The following is an 18665-nucleotide window of genomic DNA, read 5'->3' on the forward strand; positions in this document are numbered from 1 at the left end:
GTGTAAGTACGTGTAAAAGTACAATTAACTATTTTTTTATGACTTCATAAATCATTTATGACTTCGAAGAAGTAACACCAGTAATTGAGGAAGATAGTGACGAGAAGAGACGATCATGGAATCATAAAAATTAATTCTTTTTTCATGAAAATGTATGTATTTGAATAAATAAACGATTTATTTGAAATATATGTATAAGAAGTACAATTTTTTATTATATTTATATTCACATTTACCAATCACATGCAAAAAAAACTTAGATAAAATAACCAAAAATCCAGAAATCGATGAAAAAAAGCACTTTTATACAAAAATTAGGGTTTTCTCGTTGAGTTGACTGATTTCATGCTCAAAAACATATGAGACGTATAGAAATTTATTAAATATTGACAACATATATATCCAAAAGTAATATATTATGTTTATTTTAGAGTCAGTTGAAGCACTATCAATCATTTGAGGACCATAAAAGGCCCAAAAGTGGATAAAAATAAGGTTTTTCGCATTTTTGAGTACGGCCCACCATTCCGAAAAATCTGAAAAAATTCTAATACATGTAAAACACTAAAATATACAATTTTCTAGAGTAATTAGACCTGCAACTATCAAAAAAATTAGAAAAAAATTGATTCAAATATTTATTTTATTTTTTTAGGTTAGGTATTCAACGCGCCTAAAGCTAAAAAAAATTGTGTGTTAAGTACTTTTCATAAGCTATATTCTCAAATTTTTTCAAAATTTTTAATATGAAGAAACCGGAGAAAACAAATAATTTTCAAAAAAAAGCGGTTTTTGGTGCTACTAGGAAAAGGAGGGGGGATGGATGGTCGGAAAAATCGTAGAAATTTCTTTTTTTAGTGTACTTATGCAGATCCAAAGTTATTTTTCCGTTTCATTGACAGTGGCATTTTGCCTATCTTAACGTGGGGTACCCTTTCTTTTACACTAAATGCAAAGATAAAAATTATAAAATATTTAACGGCAGAATTCATAAACGCGATTGTTAATTTCATGTAAAAACTGTAATTATAACAAACTTTATATCGTACTTTAAATTTGTGATTACATTGCCGCATAACCCATTACTCAAACTTGAGTTGAGAGTACAGAATAGTATATACAAATTGTCAAATTGAGCTTCCAAAATATTGCAAAAATAACATTCGTAATGCTTAATATAAAAAGAAGAGAATAATTGATCTAAAATTATTTTACAAAAAGTGTTAAAAGTTTCTAGACCGCAAAAGCTCAAAGCCGGTTGTGTGTTTGTTTTTTCATTGGATATTTTATAGATCAAAAATGCTCTGCAATCAGACGGTCGTTTTGAGTCTGCACTGCCGGTGATCAGCACATATGTTATATGTCGATTTGTCGCTCAGGGCAGCACGGTCCATTTCAACGGATATAACAATAAATTTTACATGTATCAAAATATAATTTTTTAATCAATTTCAGATTGAGTGTTTATACAGATTGCAAGATCGAGTAGTGTGAGCAGCGAAGAACTGTAACATATCAACGATTTGTTAGTAATTAACTTATGATGCATTGAATAAAATATTTGACACTTACTTTATTATTATGTAAAATATCTCGTCTCGTGTCCATTATATGTGTGCGCATATCTTGTGAAGTTCAGTGCTTATTTTTTGGGGCACCATCATGAGTATCACATGGCTTTTCGCCGACTATAACGAATATGACTTTGACGCGATAGTATTCCATTACCCAAAGTGTTAAAAACCAAACAGAAAAGCTAACTGTATCCGTTGCACTTGTGAACGGGCACGAAAAATACTTTCTTGATAGCGCATTCCTTTACTTTCTGCCTATTTAAAATAAAGCAAGTGTGAATCTGAGTATATATGAGTGGAAAGAACGAAAGGAATGGGAGTTAGAAGATTTAATTAAAGTAAATCAATCCCGCAGTGTATTACAGTGTGATTTACTAAATTTATTTAATTCGAATATATTTAAGCGAGAGAAATCACAGTCACTTTGACTCTGACATCCGACATTCTAATAAACAGAATATGTTGCCAAACAAAAAAAGTGGTAGAAGTTAGAAGCAATATACTGCGGCCAGTTTAGACATGAAGATTTACTATATCGCAAGTGATTTCAAAAGGCTCGTAACGTGACTCTCATAAAATGGATACTGCAAGGCGTTCTAATGATCTACACCACGATCTTAAAGACCGTGATCTACACTCTTCTGCGATACTAGGTATTTCAATATTTACTTAGCTACGTATATAAGCATAATGTGTAAAGTTTAAGTTTACTTTTTTTTTAATTATTTACGGAATTTATTAAAATATTTAAAAGACGAAACTGCTGCACACATATCCTTAGCTCTTTAGTAACTTGCACTTTTAAAAATTAGATTATTTCTTCACAATTTTAATTAACTGACAACATTCTGCGCATCTTCTTAAATGCATGAAATATATTGTATTTAACACAATGATCCAAGAATTGCTTGCATTTTACAAATCTCACACGCAATTACTATAATGATTTCCCCATTTCGATATATCACTTTCTGTCATGTACTTATTACACTAGAAGCTAGCAAACCAAGACAAGTGTACATGCTCTAAGAATATATTATTTTAAATAAATAATGTACAAACTTACTATATTCTTATTTAGAGGTGTCATCCTTATTTCTATTGTTAAAATCGCTTTTCCTTTAATTACTTTTTCATTAAAATCCACAACCAAATCTAAATCGGTATCGATTACACGTGTCACTTATAATAATCAAATAGATGAATGATCAAATAGCGGAAATTAAAAAATATGTAATAGAAGATTAAAGTTCAAAGAATTAAAAACAAAGAAGATAAGAGGGGCTAAAACGTACCACGCCAGGTGTATGTGCTAAAAATATACTACAAATTTAAATAAATAATGTGACAAACGTTATGACTTGTAATAAGGTCATCTTTAGGGCGTTGTGACTAAATTGATGACATTTAATCAGATTAAAAAATTCGTAGAATTTGTGTATGTCGTTTATATGTAATTAATTAATTAATACAAAAGGATCTGGTTTAGACTTTTTTTTATAAAGTTTCTTGATGTGCCGTTACCGTGTTTAACAATGGATCGACACACATGTATTTTACAAACTCTCTTTAAGATTGATTTAACGTTTTTACCAGTCTACACTTTATCATTACTTTAACATCATTACCAAAGAAGCCAGACCCACCACTTTTAATGGCACATCATGAGACTCTACAAAAAGGCCTAATCCAGACACATTAATTCCATATAAACGATTACAATATTTGCAAATTTTATAATCTGACTAGATATTTTCATCTCTGTTTATAAATGACGGTTTTTATTATACCGCACTAAAGATGACCTTATAGGTCGAAACATTAAGTGGACACTTTTTATATATCGATCAAAAATATTGACTGGTTATTTATATATGTATATTATCGAATAATTAGATTTTAGATAACCTAGAACTTGATATATCAAGTGTCACAGACATCGATAGAACACATTTACAATTAGATTTTGAAATTGAAGATCTTGACAGTCAAGTATCTCGAGACAAATCTCTTGGACGTCCATTTCGCATACAGTTACCAGAAGCTGCTGAAACTAACTGCTTATTTTATAAGGTAAAAATAAGAATTGAAAATACACCTACAATATTTTCAAATATAAAATTCAAATTGAATATAAAACACGTCCAAACTCTCCTGCATTGGTATAGGCTAACATGCGCAAACTGCTGATGGTTTATATCCCTTTCTATTGTCTAACAACCAGGTACCTATATACATATTTTAGATAATTTGCTGAATCTAGATATACCTTATTTTACGTAGCGTGCACAAAATTTTCTTGTGTAATAATATAAGAATGATCGATATCTCGCAATTTATTTTTCACACAAGTTACAATATATAGATAGAAAGAATATCATTTTTCGTAAAAATAAATATAAGAAAAGTTAATATATCTTAGCAGAATCTCCCTATTTTGTGTATATATGCTCGATTTCATTTATATCACATATATTATTCATTGCGTTGCGTAACTACCTTTAAGCAGCACAATCATTTGTGCCCCACTATTTCTCTAATTTCTGTAGCTTGTGCAAAAATACCAAGTTTTGTCGAATAACTGGTAGAACGGAACGTTTTATTTTTGAAAATGGCACTACCTCATAATTGCCAAATTATTGAAATCTTTTCAAGCGCAAGATTTTGTTTCGCAGACAGATAGATTTATAGGGCCAGTCCAAAAACAGATACAATGCAGTACATGGTTTTATTCTCCCAGCGCACCGTGCAGCTGCCATCGGTAGCGTTATCCCAGTAACATGAACTCGCGGTATGAAGTCCGGCACCGTTTTTCTGCATGATTGTACAAGTCACTGTAACAATTCGATTTAAGGAAAAGTGAAATTCAGATGAAGAACGACATATTATTCCAGAATGTACAGAAGGGAGACGTTATAATATAAAGCCTCTCTCCTAATGCTAAGAAATTAGTTCGTTCTGCATACCGATATATTTGTAAGCCTTCTGTAATTTTGTAAGATTGCCCAAGCACGCCTCTACCACGTTCGAAGTCCATTGATTAACTTTGTTATGCTGATACGTATTGCCACCTATTGACACTTCAATCGCTTCCTTGATAATGTTGCTCACATCGTCCACCACAAATTGCAACTAGAACCACAATAAGATTAAGACGTATTTTACACAGAAAGCGACAAGAATATATTTGAAATTTAATCAAACAGAAATATTATTTTAATATTTACCATTAAAAAATAAAAATGAATCTGAATAAGTAACTTCAGAACCTAACTTCTAATGAGAAAAAATTCACTCTAAGTTTATCACAATTAATTAGAAGCACCCTTTGCATTGTGTGTATGCTTTAAACATTGTGTGATTACTTTAAAGCAGCAATTAAGACATGATTGATTTACATAATTTCAATCTCTGTATCTGATAAACGGTAAGTAGATTCAGATCAAGACATTTTATTTAATTAAAATTATAAAGAAATAAAAAATAATAGTATAGATTTTCACGACTAACCTCTTCTTGCGCATCCTCCATCTCGAGTAAACACTAAAGCACCACTGAAGACTGCTTTCACACCAAGAACGATTTCCACAATAATTTAATGCTTATTATTATTCGTCCGATCAAGGACGATTGTCAAGTTTGGAGCAGCTGAAAAGTAAATACCACGAAATCTGGCTTGCAGCAACAATCGAAATGTTGGAAATGGAAGAAGTCCTACACGCGGATTGCCCCCAATTTTCCACCGCAAGTATCTTGCACCTCGACAAAATATCGCACTAACGAGGCCTGATCGTCGCACTGTCGCGTTCGTTTTATTGCAATTACTTATCTCGTAATAACTAATAACCCGTACCCGTATAAATATAGCCAGCCGTAGTCGATAATATCAACTGTCACGTTACAGTCGGTCACACCGCCTCGTCGGTCACGCCGGTTGTCGTTACTCCTGGTAGTCCTGGTTACTCCCCACCCAATATATTAGTACGGGAGGCAGGGAACATTTTTGACACTTATTTTCGCAGTCGGCAGTCAGTTAATTGTAGATAAGATTGTTCCATTATATTCACTGACTGCGAAAATAGTGTCAAAATGAAAAATGTTCACTGCTTCCCGTACTATATATATACAAGCCATCAGATTTCGTGATGTATTTTCAACTGCTCCAAACCTGACAATCGTCCTTAAAAAATCGGACGAATAATAATAAGTATTAAAATTATTACAGAAATCGTTCTTACAATTAGTGTGAAAGCATCAGTCTTTAGTGTTTACTCGGCAAGAATGAAAGTTAGTCGTGAAAAAAAAAATTTCTTTATAATTTTAATTAAATAAAAGGTCTTATTGATACGAATCTTAGTGTTTATCATGAGATACAGAAATTGAAATTATGTAAATCAATCATGTCTTAATTGCTGCTTTAAAGTAATTTTAAATCATATATACACACAATGGTGTATACCCAGCGCGAGAATAAATGTTCTGGCTGAGTAGGATATATGCTTCTAATTGATTGTGATAAACTTAGAGTGAATTTTTTTTCATTATAAGTTCTGAAGTTACTTATTCAGATTCATTTCTATTTTTTAATGCTAAATATTAAAATATTATTTCTGTTTGATTAAATTTCAAATATATTCTTGTCGTTTTCTGTAAAATAATTCTTAATCTTATGTGGTTCTAGAGTTGCAATTTGTGGCCCTATATATAAATTTATCTGCCTACGAAACAAAATCCTGCGCTTGAAAAGATTTCAATAATTATATATAAGATAATGCCATTTAGATTTAGGGAGATTGTGCTAATTAAGATATATTTAACTTTTCTTATAATTTACTTTTACAAAAAATGATATTCTTTCTATCTACATTGTAACTTGTGTTGAAAAATAAATGCGAGATATCGATCATTCTTATATTATTGCACAAGACAATTTTGTGCACGTTACGTAAAATAAAAGGTATGTATATTTAACATAATAAAGTAAATGTTAAATATTTTATTCAATGCATTATCATATTAAGATAATTATAATTATACTAACAAAAAATTGATATACGTTACTCCTTCGTTGCTCTGCACATTACTCAATCCTGCAATTCATATATATACACATGATACGTGCACATAATTTGAAATTAATTGGAAAATTATATGTTGATAGATGTTGTAAAATTTATTGTTTTATGTAAAAAGCCGCAATAAAATATTATATAGATACGTGCAATTTTTGCATAACGATTTATAATTTGTTAAAGTTTCCGTTTTATAAGACAGAATACTCTGAAAAATTGTTAAAATGCTATTAATTCAATAAGAATGTTAGTAATTAATTAATTAAATATAAATATTGAATTATTAACTGATGGCACTATGGGGTATTAAACGCCCCAACCTCGTTCAGCTCTAATTTGAACCCTTCTACAGTACGAAAATGGTACTAAAAAAATGGAAGAGTTAAAATATAAAAGTTATGAATTTTTCAGTGAAAACATGCATGCATAGAATCCGGCACTCCCCTCGCTCCTTTTCCAGGACTGCGAGGGGGGGTCTTCCCCCCTAACATCCAAGGGGCTACCGGGCATTGCCTGGTAGTTGAAAATTTTCTCACGGGAAAAAAAGCAGCTAAGGTTTAATTATGCATTGAAATGGACCGTGCTCTTCTGGGCGACACAGGAAGGTATGTTATAGCATGCTGCCTGCCGGCAGGAGTCACGCTGTCCGTTTGATTGCAAACACAAGGTCAGCTAAACTGTAGCGGTCAAGAACACTTTGTAAAATAATTTTATAATAATTATACCGATTATTCTTTGATATTTATATTGAAAAATACGGGTGCAACTTTCGCAAAGTTTTGTAAGCTGAACTTGATCCCTCTCTACCCCTGCATGCTTTATTTTTCACACGTTTTACAACGTTAATTATAAAGTATAGAATAGACAAAACAGCTGTAAGAGTTCCAAACTGCATAAACATAAACATAAACGATATCACACGTCTGGCAAATTGAACTCACATTTTAAACAGGATTCTATTCTTTTAAAATAACTTTTGTCAAAAGGCTTTACTTAATTCTTTTAATTTTTTTTTTCAAATCCTTAACCGAAACAGAATTTTAAAGATATTGTTATGCCGTTGAGAAATTTACGTGTAATAATAAGAGAAACAACAGTAGGGAAAAAATGCAGTTTAAAACGCATAAAAAATTTACAAAATTGTTAAACGAAAAAATATGATAAATACAGTAACAAAATACATAAAAAAATAAAACTTCTTTAGGAAAATTAAATAATATGCACCTATAGAATTTTGATAAAAAATTAAATACATCGTGTACGCTATAAAGACGCACCCTAAAGTTGAAATTCGTGCTGCAATTCCTTTCTTAATTGCAAAGTGGCGAAATTCTAGTGAAACTCACAAAGAGTTTAAAAGGGCGATAAAAGCCGAGAAACGTGGAAGACTGTCTAATAGCATTATTATTTTGCATGATAGATTAAGGCCGCACGTGTCAATGCAGACGACATTTCTTGTGAAGCAATTTTATAGGGGAGGTTTAACTCATTCTTCCCACAATTCGGACCTCTCACGTTCTGACTACTATTTTTTGGACCTTTAAATTGCTGTTGCAAAAAAAATAAAAAAAATGGATAACTTAAGAAAGCAGTAAAATTGTTTATGTAACACGTGCATGGAAAGTGGCCCATTGCGCACGCTACGCGTGCGTGATAGGCCACTTTCCACGCACTTGCAACATAAAATAGGGTGTGCAAGTCGTGCGTAACTCGCCTTTGGCTCGTGCGTCAACTCCGCACCCGAGAATTTTCATCTTACGGCACTTGTTGCACAAATAACTATTTCAGTACACGTGGACAAAATTTTTCCAAAGACAAAATTTTTAAATTAGTGAACAGCTGGAACAAATGTTTTAACGTATTAAAAATATAACTACGTAAAAAAAAGTTAATTGTACGTATTTTCACACGTTCGTATATAAATACGCATTTATATGTATTAATAAATAGTTTGCATATTTTTGAAGAGTGCATCTTATTTCTAGTAGGCCAGTCATATTAGACTAATTTAGGGGGGTAACCTTCCAATTACTTTTTTCAGGTTGCAACCACCATGAATCGCTTTGATTTAAGGTGCTGTAAGTGGGAGTAATTTTGCTTCGCAATGCGCATGCGCATTAAAAAGTTATTAACAATATTATCAACAAAAAACGCGATTTTTTTTATTTTTTCTTAAATATCTCGAAAACTAAGCAAGATAAGGTAACTAACTATACGTACCTTTTTTGTAGAGCGTAAAATTATCTACAATAATGATCTGAACAACATTTATTGTCAAGTCAGTCGTTTAGCTTGCACGCGCCGTCAAAGTCCGAGACTCGGATCTCGAAAACCCTCGATTTCATCGTTTTTTTGATATTGCGTCGGTGATTTTTTTCAGTCATTTAAAATGGAATTAAAAATTCCAAAAAAATCACACATCATCTGAGAACTACAAAGAATACTTTTCAGGGTGTAACCGAAAGGACCCTTGTATTTTTTTCGTACGACGAACGCTGATTTTTTTATTGACGCGCAAAGTTATCCAATATTGCGTACAGGTCATCAGATAACGCTTGTTTTACACTAAAATAATTATTTTTTATTAAAGTTTACGTAATTTTTCGCATTATTATTAAACCATATTGCAAAGCTGTTTTCAACACATTCTCTCATGTTTACTTATTTATCAATAAATTGTTTATTTAAAAATTATTATAAACAATTAGAAAAACATATTATATTCGTTGTACTCGTCGTCTTATTTCAACTCAAAAAATGTTTTTAAAAAATTTATTCATGTTATTTATAACATTTTTATTCAAACATACAGTGCATCTTTTGACTATTTTTCGCACCATCTCTGAGCCAATGGTGCGTTTTTTGTGGTTTTCCCAGTAGGCCTAATCCACAAGCATTGAATATATGTCCTTTCTATGTGATAATTATTTTGACATTCTTTGGATACTAAAATTATCCAACACGCAGATGTTGATAAATATTAACATTTGCCTCAAGATCATCATCTCACATCTGCGTGTTGGATAGTTTTAGTATCCAAGGAATATCCAAATGATTATCACATCAAAAGAACATATTTTCAATGCTTGTGGATTAGGCCTACTGGGGAAACCACAGAAAAAAAAACGCACCATTGACTTTACCTCAGAGGTGGTGTGGAAAATAGTCAAAAGATGCACTGTCTGTATGTTTGAATAAAAATGTTATAAATAATATGAATAAATTTTTTAAAAACATTTTTTGAGTTGATACGAGACAACGAGTACAACGATTATAACATGTTTTTTTAATTGTTTATAATAATTTTTAAATAAACAATTTGTTAATAAATAAGTAAACATGAGAGAATGTGTTGAAAACGGCTTTGCAATATGGTTCAATAATAATGCGAAAAATTACGTAAATTTTATAAAAATAATTATTTTAGTGTAAAACAAGCGTTATCCGACCTATGCGCAATATTAGATAACTTTGCACGTCAATAAAAAAATCAGCGTTCGTCGTACGAAGAAAATACAAGGGTCCTTTTTTGTTGCAAATTTCGTCCACAACAAGATGCATACGATAAAATTCGTCTCAAATAAATTCTAAGGTCTGAAAACAGCGAAAAACTAAGAGTAGTCCAAAAAATTAAAATTTTTTGCTTACATAGCTACAAACTAAAGAAAAAGGGTCTAAAAAATCGGTTACACCCTGAAAAGTATTCTTTGTAGTTCTCAGATGATGTGTGATTTTTTGGGATTTTTTAATTCTATTTTAAATGACTGAAAAAAATCACCGACGCAATATTAAAAAAACGATGAAATCGAGGGTTTTCGAGATCCGAGTCTCGGACTTTGACGGCGCGTGCAAGCTAAACGACTGACTTGACGATAAATGTTGTTCAGATCATTATTGTAGATAATTTTACGCTCTACAAAAAAGGTACGTATAGTTAGTTACCCTATCTTGCTTAGTTTTCGAGATATTTGAGAAAAAATAAAAAAAATCGCGTTTTTTGTCGATAATATTGTTAATAACTTTTTAATGCGCATGCGCATTGCGAAGCAAAATCAATCCCACTTGCAGCACCTTAAATCAAAGCGATTCATGGTGGTTGCAACCTGAAAAGAGTAATTGGAAGGTTCGATGTCTAATATGACTGGCCTATAGTCCTGATCTTGTTATATATGTGTATAAATAAAACTGTCACACACTTCGGAACTGGTTTTCTTTATGTATTTTTTTTAGCTTGTCTTTTTTTTTAATACTCAGATACATATTTGCTTTTGTTAAGAATTATTTGCTTTCCGTGCAATGGTATGGATGAGCGTATGCGTGTGGGTATGCGAAGAGCTCAGTTTCGGTAGTCGGGCGCGAGGGAGCAAAGTCCAAATTCCCTCACCTCGCGCTTTTCTCGCGTTCCGCGATATCGCCGGTTTGCGACAAGCGTCGCCCCTTTCACTGTACGTGCGAACCTTGACGAGAAAAAGTCCACATAATAAAGTACGCGTGTTCTTAGTCTGCAGAGAGAATTTCTTCGCATCCCGTCCCAGGGGTTGTTATACTGTCGTTATTAACAACAGCTTTATTTTAAAAAAGCAAGCATGGACACCCATGAGGGGCGCATATGCTCTCCCTGGGATTTCAATTTTTTCAATTTAGAATTATTTTATAATTGACAATCAAATAACTTTTTTTTAATTTATAAAGTTATAGTAAAAATTTGCATTAATATATATATTTTTAATATTGTTTAAAAATACGTTTGTAGAATTTTACATAAATAAAAAAATATGCATCTAGGAACTGTTTTCTTTTTCAGAAAGATCAAACTCGATCGCTAGATGGCACATTATCTTCCGTGGGTTATATGGAAATTTATTATAGAATATCTACGATTTAATTTATTGAAATTTATTAAATCTGTGTTCACTTTTGTGACTTTTTACTTCGGTTCAAGATTATAATCAACCTTCTGGAAGTCAAGAAATTCAAGGAAATTTGCTTTTTCTGCATAATTATTTTTCATAAATACTCTATAATTTGTAAAGTTTTTTTTATAGTTTATACTAAATTAAATATCTTATTTTTTAACTCCCAGTTTTTTACAACTTGAACAAACATGGTATCTCTAAGTATATTAGCACTTTGCCACTCCTCCTTTTGAAAAAAGTTGTAAGGACGCTCACGGCAGAAAGTGAATAAATATGCGATAAATAAGGTTTTTCTTGCATCCGTCTACATAGTGCAGTAACTAATACATAATCAGCTTTTCCGTTAAGTTTTAACTCCTTCGGTAAAGAGCCACTACCACCACGACAAATTATCGTACTCTTGAGAGAGTTAAGGCCGGAACACAAACGAAGGTATACAAACAATAAGAATAGGGAATAGTAACAGAATATAGATTTTCAACCTATCGGAAGCCGTGTATCAATGCATTCTGTTCTTATTCAGACCCGCCGAGAGCTGAATCCGCGCTTTGAAAGACAGAGGTGTTTTAAATTGTACGTACATTCATATGTATACGCACATACACGCATTTATGTGTTTAAATATTTTGAACATTTTTCAAGAGTGAACCTTATTTCTCTATAGTCCTATCGTTGTTCTTATATGTGAACAAAATATATATTGCTCATTATGCCATGGCTTTCCACATACACATTAATATATAATTTCTATGATGCATACATAATTCCTTTTCATCATTCGTATACACAAATATATTATATATTACTTTTTAACGTTGTTTCAAATCAAAACTTTGATTTACTTTCTATGTTTTTTTAATATGTATTAAATGTAATTTTATATAGTTAAAAAGAAAGTTATTTTTTTATTTACTCTTATACTGTAATATATTCAATTCTAGCGCACAAATTTACTACAAATCAAATAATTTCGCAGATATTTTATTAGCAATAATTGAAATCCAACAAACATCATTTTTTAATAGGAATATCAGAAAAATCGACGAATACATATGTTATTATACAGACGTCTTTTAAGCATTAAGACAGAAAAACTAATTTCCTAACTAAATTAATTTTAGTTAGGAAGTTTCAGCCAGATCCTGGCTGAGGTAATATTTTTCGCAATAAATTCTTTACGTTTTTTAAACAATTAAATCGTGTAGATTTAATTCCGGGGTAGGGAAAGGTATTAATGTTTCAAGATAGCTGTCTTTCAAGTCCGACAAATTTTCGGCGCGCAGTTTATTAAATTGGAATATATGTATATGTACGATATGTACATTACAATTCGTTATTTCTTTATACGTAAGTATAGAATATATGAACACCAACACCTTGTTACGGCTTCACGCTCCATCTTTCTTTAATTATTTCATATTATAGTTACTAACCACTCATTATAAAAACTATATATATCACTTACCCATTAAAAACAAAATCATGCTAATTGTTACAAAAATAAAGACTATAGAATTTTGTTTAATTTCTCCTGGGTTTCATTTAATATCTTTTCCTTATTTTGATAATACTGTCCGATCATTAGTAAACGCATTTCTCGCCATTTGTACAGAGATTTAAATATAGGATATGCATAATTTGGAGAACAATATTTAACGGCAAAGTTCAACGCTGATTCAACTTTCTTATCCCATTGAACTTTGATGCACAATAGCAGCCAAGAAAACCTGCGAAATATATGCGCTTTAAGTTAAGCAATTGCGAATCAATTTGAATAAGAGGATATGCATATTTACCGTATTTCACCACCATTTTGGACACCGCGAAAGAAACAATTGTTTAAAGAATACAGTTTTACTGTGGTCAGACTTTCATGAGAAGAATGTAGATTGTTTAATAATAATATTTTCTCAATGTTACAGAGGTTCCTCTCGTCTGCTGTCATAGGAGGTGTATCATGGACACGAATATCCCAATTAATCCATTTTTTAGCTAATATGAAACACTTGTTTTCCCATGCGGACATTTCCGACAATTCCGGCATAATAGGTGTAAAAAAAATGTTGCCGAACCACAAGTGCCATTCAACACCTTCTAACATCTGAAATCAACAAAAAAAGTCAATATTTTTAATGTTAAACATATGAATAGTGATAAAACCATAGTTTGTATGTATAAAAAGAATGCTACCTTCACTTTGTCAGGAAATTTTTGACGTAAGTAGTTTAACAAATCTGTAGTATTAATACTTCTAAATGCAAAATTATCAAAATAAGATCGAAGAAATGGTTCGAATACTGTGGGTCCTCCTAACACATTCTCTAGATGACATAAGAGAAAATATCCTCTTTCGTAAGGCACATATTTAGTGAGTATATTAGGTGACAAATATTCTAAATTGGGTAATAAGCATCTTAGCCAGCCCACATTTTTGGGTTCTTGGACCTACAATACAATTTACACAATGCAATTTCAGAAAATAATTTAGTAAGAATTCAGGAATCGGGTGCGTGTATTTATGATGCATACAATGTAATTATTGTCAATTAATAACATTTTTTATTATACTTTATTTCGTTACCCATAGTCAAAGTATTAACTAACAATAAGACATTAATCTTACCAAACTATTCAGGTTCTTTAATCCTTCCCTTTGAAGATAAACATCTATACCTTCATGATACAAAACACTGCGTTTAATTTTTCTGGAAATAAAAAGGCTGAAACTCTTATTTAACCACAGATGTTCATAATTCGAACACGTAACAAGATTTCCTGCCCAGCTCTGTGAGATGTTCCGAGCAAGCGAATCACCGACATAAGAACGATCTCCGCGAAGTAGAAGCGGTGAAATAAATGTCACACATGGACATTCTATTTCGAAATGGGCGATACTTGGTGGAAGCACGCATATATCGTATCTACCTGGAGATATTATTTTAAATGTAATAACAAGAAAACAAAAGATAAAGATTGCACTGCAAATCCAAGTGTGTTATTTTTACACAGAAATGACCAAGGGGGCTAGTTTCACCAACGTCGATTAACTGTAACTTTCGATTATAAACTCACTATTCATCTTTTTCTAACTCTCTGTCCCCCTTAGAAAAAGATGAAGAGTGAGTTTAATTGAAGGTTACAGTTAATCGACTTTGGTGAAACTAGCCCTAAAAATGACACATTTGACTGAAGCTCTTTTCCACACTTCTTTATGTGCTGAATTGCGTCATTTAACGTGCATAATCGTGTAAAATTAAAAATTAATATGTTCAATCGTGTTAAATGGCTTGATTTAAAACGGCAAGAAATGTGTATGAAAAGCTAAAATTAATACACTTGGGTTTGCAGTGTAATATAATACACAAAAATTTATTATTTGTATAAATTTAAGTATAAACATATAAAAATAATTTTCAAAATTTAAAGAAATTTAAATTAAATTGAATTTAAATAAATAATATAAAAAAATCTAGTCAATATTTTACCCCACATATTAGAACCACACAATCCTTCGGCAATTTGCAACATCTTTTCAAATGCAGTGTAACGAAAAATTTTGATATAATTGGTCTTAAAAATGTTTTCTTCGGCAAATATATTCATTCTTTCATTAAGTTTTTTCATCCGTAATAAACCCACAGCAATAATCACCGCATAAGATGATACAGGTAAATGTTGACAGAATTCATATTGGTCTAGCTGCGGATCCTCGCGATCTACCTTATTATGCCAAAGTGCGGACATTAAAACTGAAAAATTTTTTGGTACCAAAATCTAAAAAATAAAAAACATACAAATCTATAAATTAAGTAAATATTTTATTTTAATTTTACTGAAACAGCTTCTAAGAAAATATAGGCATTTGTGTTTTAAACATTTAGTTTTTTTTTTTTTACTAATGCAGTGTTTTTCTCTTCGCAATTTTATTACTTTTATCAATAATGTTAATAATAATAATCAATCAAATGTCATCAATTTTATGTAAATAAATAAATGCTGGAAGCATATAAAAAATACCATTTGTGTTTAAATTCTTACCTTAGCCGAGTACGTAAATTTGACAGACGGGGTGTCTTGACAAGGAAACCATGTTCTAGCATATATTAGCTAAAAGAATACAGATTTTTATACACTCTACATTTATATAGAAGAATATTTTTGTTTGATTAGTTTACCTTGTTGTCAGACAGTAAAAAGGGATGTTTACCATCGCCAGTTTGCGCGGCTGTTAGCCAGTATAATGCAGGAGAGTTTGGACTTGTTTCATATTCAATTTGAATTTTACATCTGAAAGTATCGTATTGGTATTTAATTCTTACATCAATAACTTTTAGTAAATATATTTCTCTAAAAATATCTTATATATTTACTCAGGGTTATAAGTAGTGCCGATAGTTGGTGGTAAATCTACGTAAAATGAACTTCCAAAGGCAGAATTAATTACAACATGATGATGATGTAAAGGTGTTCCGTCAAACACGTTAGTGACACTTGATATAACAAGTCCGAGGTTGTCTAAAATCTAATTATTCGATATTACATATTAATAATCTTCAGTCAAAATATTTACTTAATATAAAAAGAAATATTCACTTACAATCTGATTAATTGAAGGTAGCCTTGTTATTGTCAAAATCACTTTTCCTTTAAGAACTCTTCGTTTAAAGTCCACAATCAATTCTAAATGAATATCGGTTACACGCGCCAATTCTTATAATTAGAAAGATAAAAAAATATAAGTAATAAATAATGATATATAAATGTAACAAATATAAATACGCACGACAAAGAATAATGTATTGTAATTAAAATTATTGTGGCAATTGCGTGTAATATATTAAATGCAAGCAATTTTCAGACCGTTATGCTAGATACAATATATTTATTACATTTAAGAAGATGCACAAAATATGTTATCAGCAAATAAAAACTGTGAGGTAATATTATAATTTTGAAAACTATACGTTACTATATAGAGTCGAGTATCTGTTTTGATTTCAAACATCTATGAATTCCGCACCTTATTTTATTGTATTTTCTTTAAGAAATTAAGAAGTAAATAAGTAAATTTAAGTATTTTTATTATGCTTATGCATCAGCTAATTAAAAAATTGACATACCTGGTATCGCAAAAGAATGTGAATCTTTAGTAGGTCTTAAAATATCCATTTTGGATAATGACGTTGTAGCGCCTCTTCAAACGACTTGCGATAATTATCGATGGTTATATCACGTGAAAGGAAAAAGAAAAGAAATCTTGATTAGCGTTTCGTCTATATGAAGTATCGTGAGAGACTAAATATAAATTTAAGTCTGTCTTACTCTGAGCTGAAAATTTAAAATTGATTAACAAATTACCGTTAGACGAATACGAATTAAAACAGTTCAAAATTTATTCCAATTAAAATGTTTACATTTTCTACTTTTATTTTATACCTACATAATTCTTTAATATTTGGTTGATTAGTTTTTGAGTTATAGATAAAATCCGCGGGTACACACACACACACATACGGACATTTCTTTTTCATGCGATTGTTCGACGTTTTAGAACATTCTGAACATATTGGCATTAAAAACTAAAAAAAACTTGGTTGATTAGATCTAGCTTTATATGCGATCAAAGGTCTATATACGATTATGAAAACAAAGCTTCCTCTATGAGGAAGCAAGAGAATTTGAGGTTAGATAATAGCGTGCTCCTGTTTGCAGAAAAATATAAATTTTAACAACATATATGTTATTATTAAATAATTAAACATATATATTATTATTATTATTACAATTAAAAATAGTTTTTCAAAATTTTTTAAAATAATAAAATGTAGTTCTTTGTAAAATATATAAAATATCTCAAGCACGTGTTTTGTGTACTTTTTTTTAAATTTAATTTTAACAGTATGTGCATATCATTATTAACTAATTGAATATTTTAAAGAAAAAACAGTTTTTAACATTTCTTTTAATAGAGTTTAAATGCTTCTTTGTGCAAACTTGAGATTACGAGCACGTAATGGGTTTAATAGTTTAATGTTCCTCTACCACCACATGATAGAGAAGAACATAGAGCACACGTGTAGGAGCACCAAAGAAAAAGAAATTGCAAAATTTAAATTGCTCCGAAAATTGAACTTAAAAACAAATAACAAAGATTCGGCCTCCGTGAAACGCATGTCTTCGCCAACCGAAAGTTGGCAGCAGTCGGGAGAAAAAATAATCAATAGAACTAATTTCTATCGATTTTTATACTACTTACTGTTTATCAGCAAAACAGGTTTGATTTCTTTCGTATAAAATAAAAAAAATCATGAAAAAAGAGATGTTGGAACATGCAGCTGTTGGTGCGCTCCGGGCCTTTGACTTTATAACCGTATACTGGAACTGCCCTTTTTGACTATGGGAGCTTTGTTACTCATTACAAAAAAAAAAAAGATAGAACGATGCTTGTGTCGACTTGTGTCGCTTGCTGGAAAGCTTCCTATATAACCATGGATTATATCACCATGGACCAGTTAAGGCCGGAACCCAATACAAAAGTACAGGTAATAGGAATAGGGAATAGCAACAGAATGTACATTTTCAACCTATCGGAAGCCATGTATATATCAATGCATTCTGTTCCTATTCCCTATTCCCTATTCCTCTTGCCTGTACCTTTGCATTGTGTTCCGGCCCTTAGGTTTTTTGGACATAGAACGCGTTTTCTCTGATCATGTGGTAGAAAATTGAAACATAAAATAAGATCCCAATGATAAAAGGTGAGGAACAAGGAAACAAAATTAAATCATTTGTCGCTGTTTTACTAACTTTTAGCAGATTACCAAAATATGCATTTAAAAAGTTAACACAAATAAAGACTAAATTAGTTTTTTAAATATATATTTAAGCTGGTAGTTCTAGTTTATATTTTTATTATATAAAACAAGAATTAACTAAATTAAAGAGAAATGAAATAAACACACACACACACAAAATGGTAAACATATTTAATATATTTTATTGTCCTATGAACTATATAAGGTACGTATATAAAAAAGATTAAAACAAAAGGATTATGAGCATTTGTACAAGGAGACCTACAGAAATGCCCCTTCCGATTTTGA

General features: G+C 31.0%; 2 protein-coding genes across 7 annotated transcripts; both read right to left on the bottom strand.

Moving 5' to 3' along the window:
• Nucleotides 1-3894: 3894 nt before the first annotated feature.
• On the bottom strand, nucleotides 3895-5459 carry Dlc90f (dynein light chain 90F). The gene is made up of 3 exons (XM_077398469.1): nucleotides 5085-5459; nucleotides 4541-4706; nucleotides 3895-4408 (listed from the first exon to the last, which is right to left on the bottom strand). Exons 1-3 carry the CDS (start codon nucleotides 5103-5105, stop codon nucleotides 4260-4262), a joined length of 336 nt encoding a protein of 111 aa, XP_077254595.1. The 5' UTR covers nucleotides 5106-5459; the 3' UTR covers nucleotides 3895-4259.
• A 7035-nt stretch (nucleotides 5460-12494) lies between these two features.
• Nucleotides 12495-18278, bottom strand: LOC143893265 (leukotriene A-4 hydrolase-like). 6 transcript variants are annotated; one of them, XM_077398463.1, is made up of 12 exons: nucleotides 17605-17752; nucleotides 17003-17141; nucleotides 16683-16890; nucleotides 16160-16272; nucleotides 15933-16084; nucleotides 15738-15849; nucleotides 15601-15669; nucleotides 15048-15336; nucleotides 14186-14487; nucleotides 13753-14007; nucleotides 13359-13663; nucleotides 12496-13289 (listed from the first exon to the last, which is right to left on the bottom strand). In XM_077398463.1, the coding sequence occupies exons 3-12, from the start codon at nucleotides 16729-16731 to the stop codon at nucleotides 13070-13072; spliced, it is 1866 nt and encodes a 621-aa protein (XP_077254589.1). In that variant the 5' UTR covers nucleotides 16732-16890; nucleotides 17003-17141; nucleotides 17605-17752; the 3' UTR covers nucleotides 12496-13069. The 6 variants fall into 6 exon arrangements, with proteins under 6 accessions (XP_077254592.1, XP_077254589.1, XP_077254590.1 ...); XM_077398466.1 differs by having other exon boundaries at nucleotides 12495-13289; nucleotides 16160-16242; nucleotides 17003-17756; XM_077398464.1 differs by lacking the exons at nucleotides 17003-17141; nucleotides 17605-17752 and adding an exon at nucleotides 17819-18278 and having other exon boundaries at nucleotides 16683-16766.
• Between the last annotated feature and the right edge of the window lie 387 nt (nucleotides 18279-18665).

Source organism: Temnothorax americanus, unplaced genomic scaffold, assembly GCF_048541705.1.
Source record: "Temnothorax americanus isolate GAGA-0224 unplaced genomic scaffold, ASM4854170v1 Scaffold12, whole genome shotgun sequence".
Taxonomy (NCBI): domain Eukaryota; kingdom Metazoa; phylum Arthropoda; class Insecta; order Hymenoptera; family Formicidae; genus Temnothorax; species Temnothorax americanus.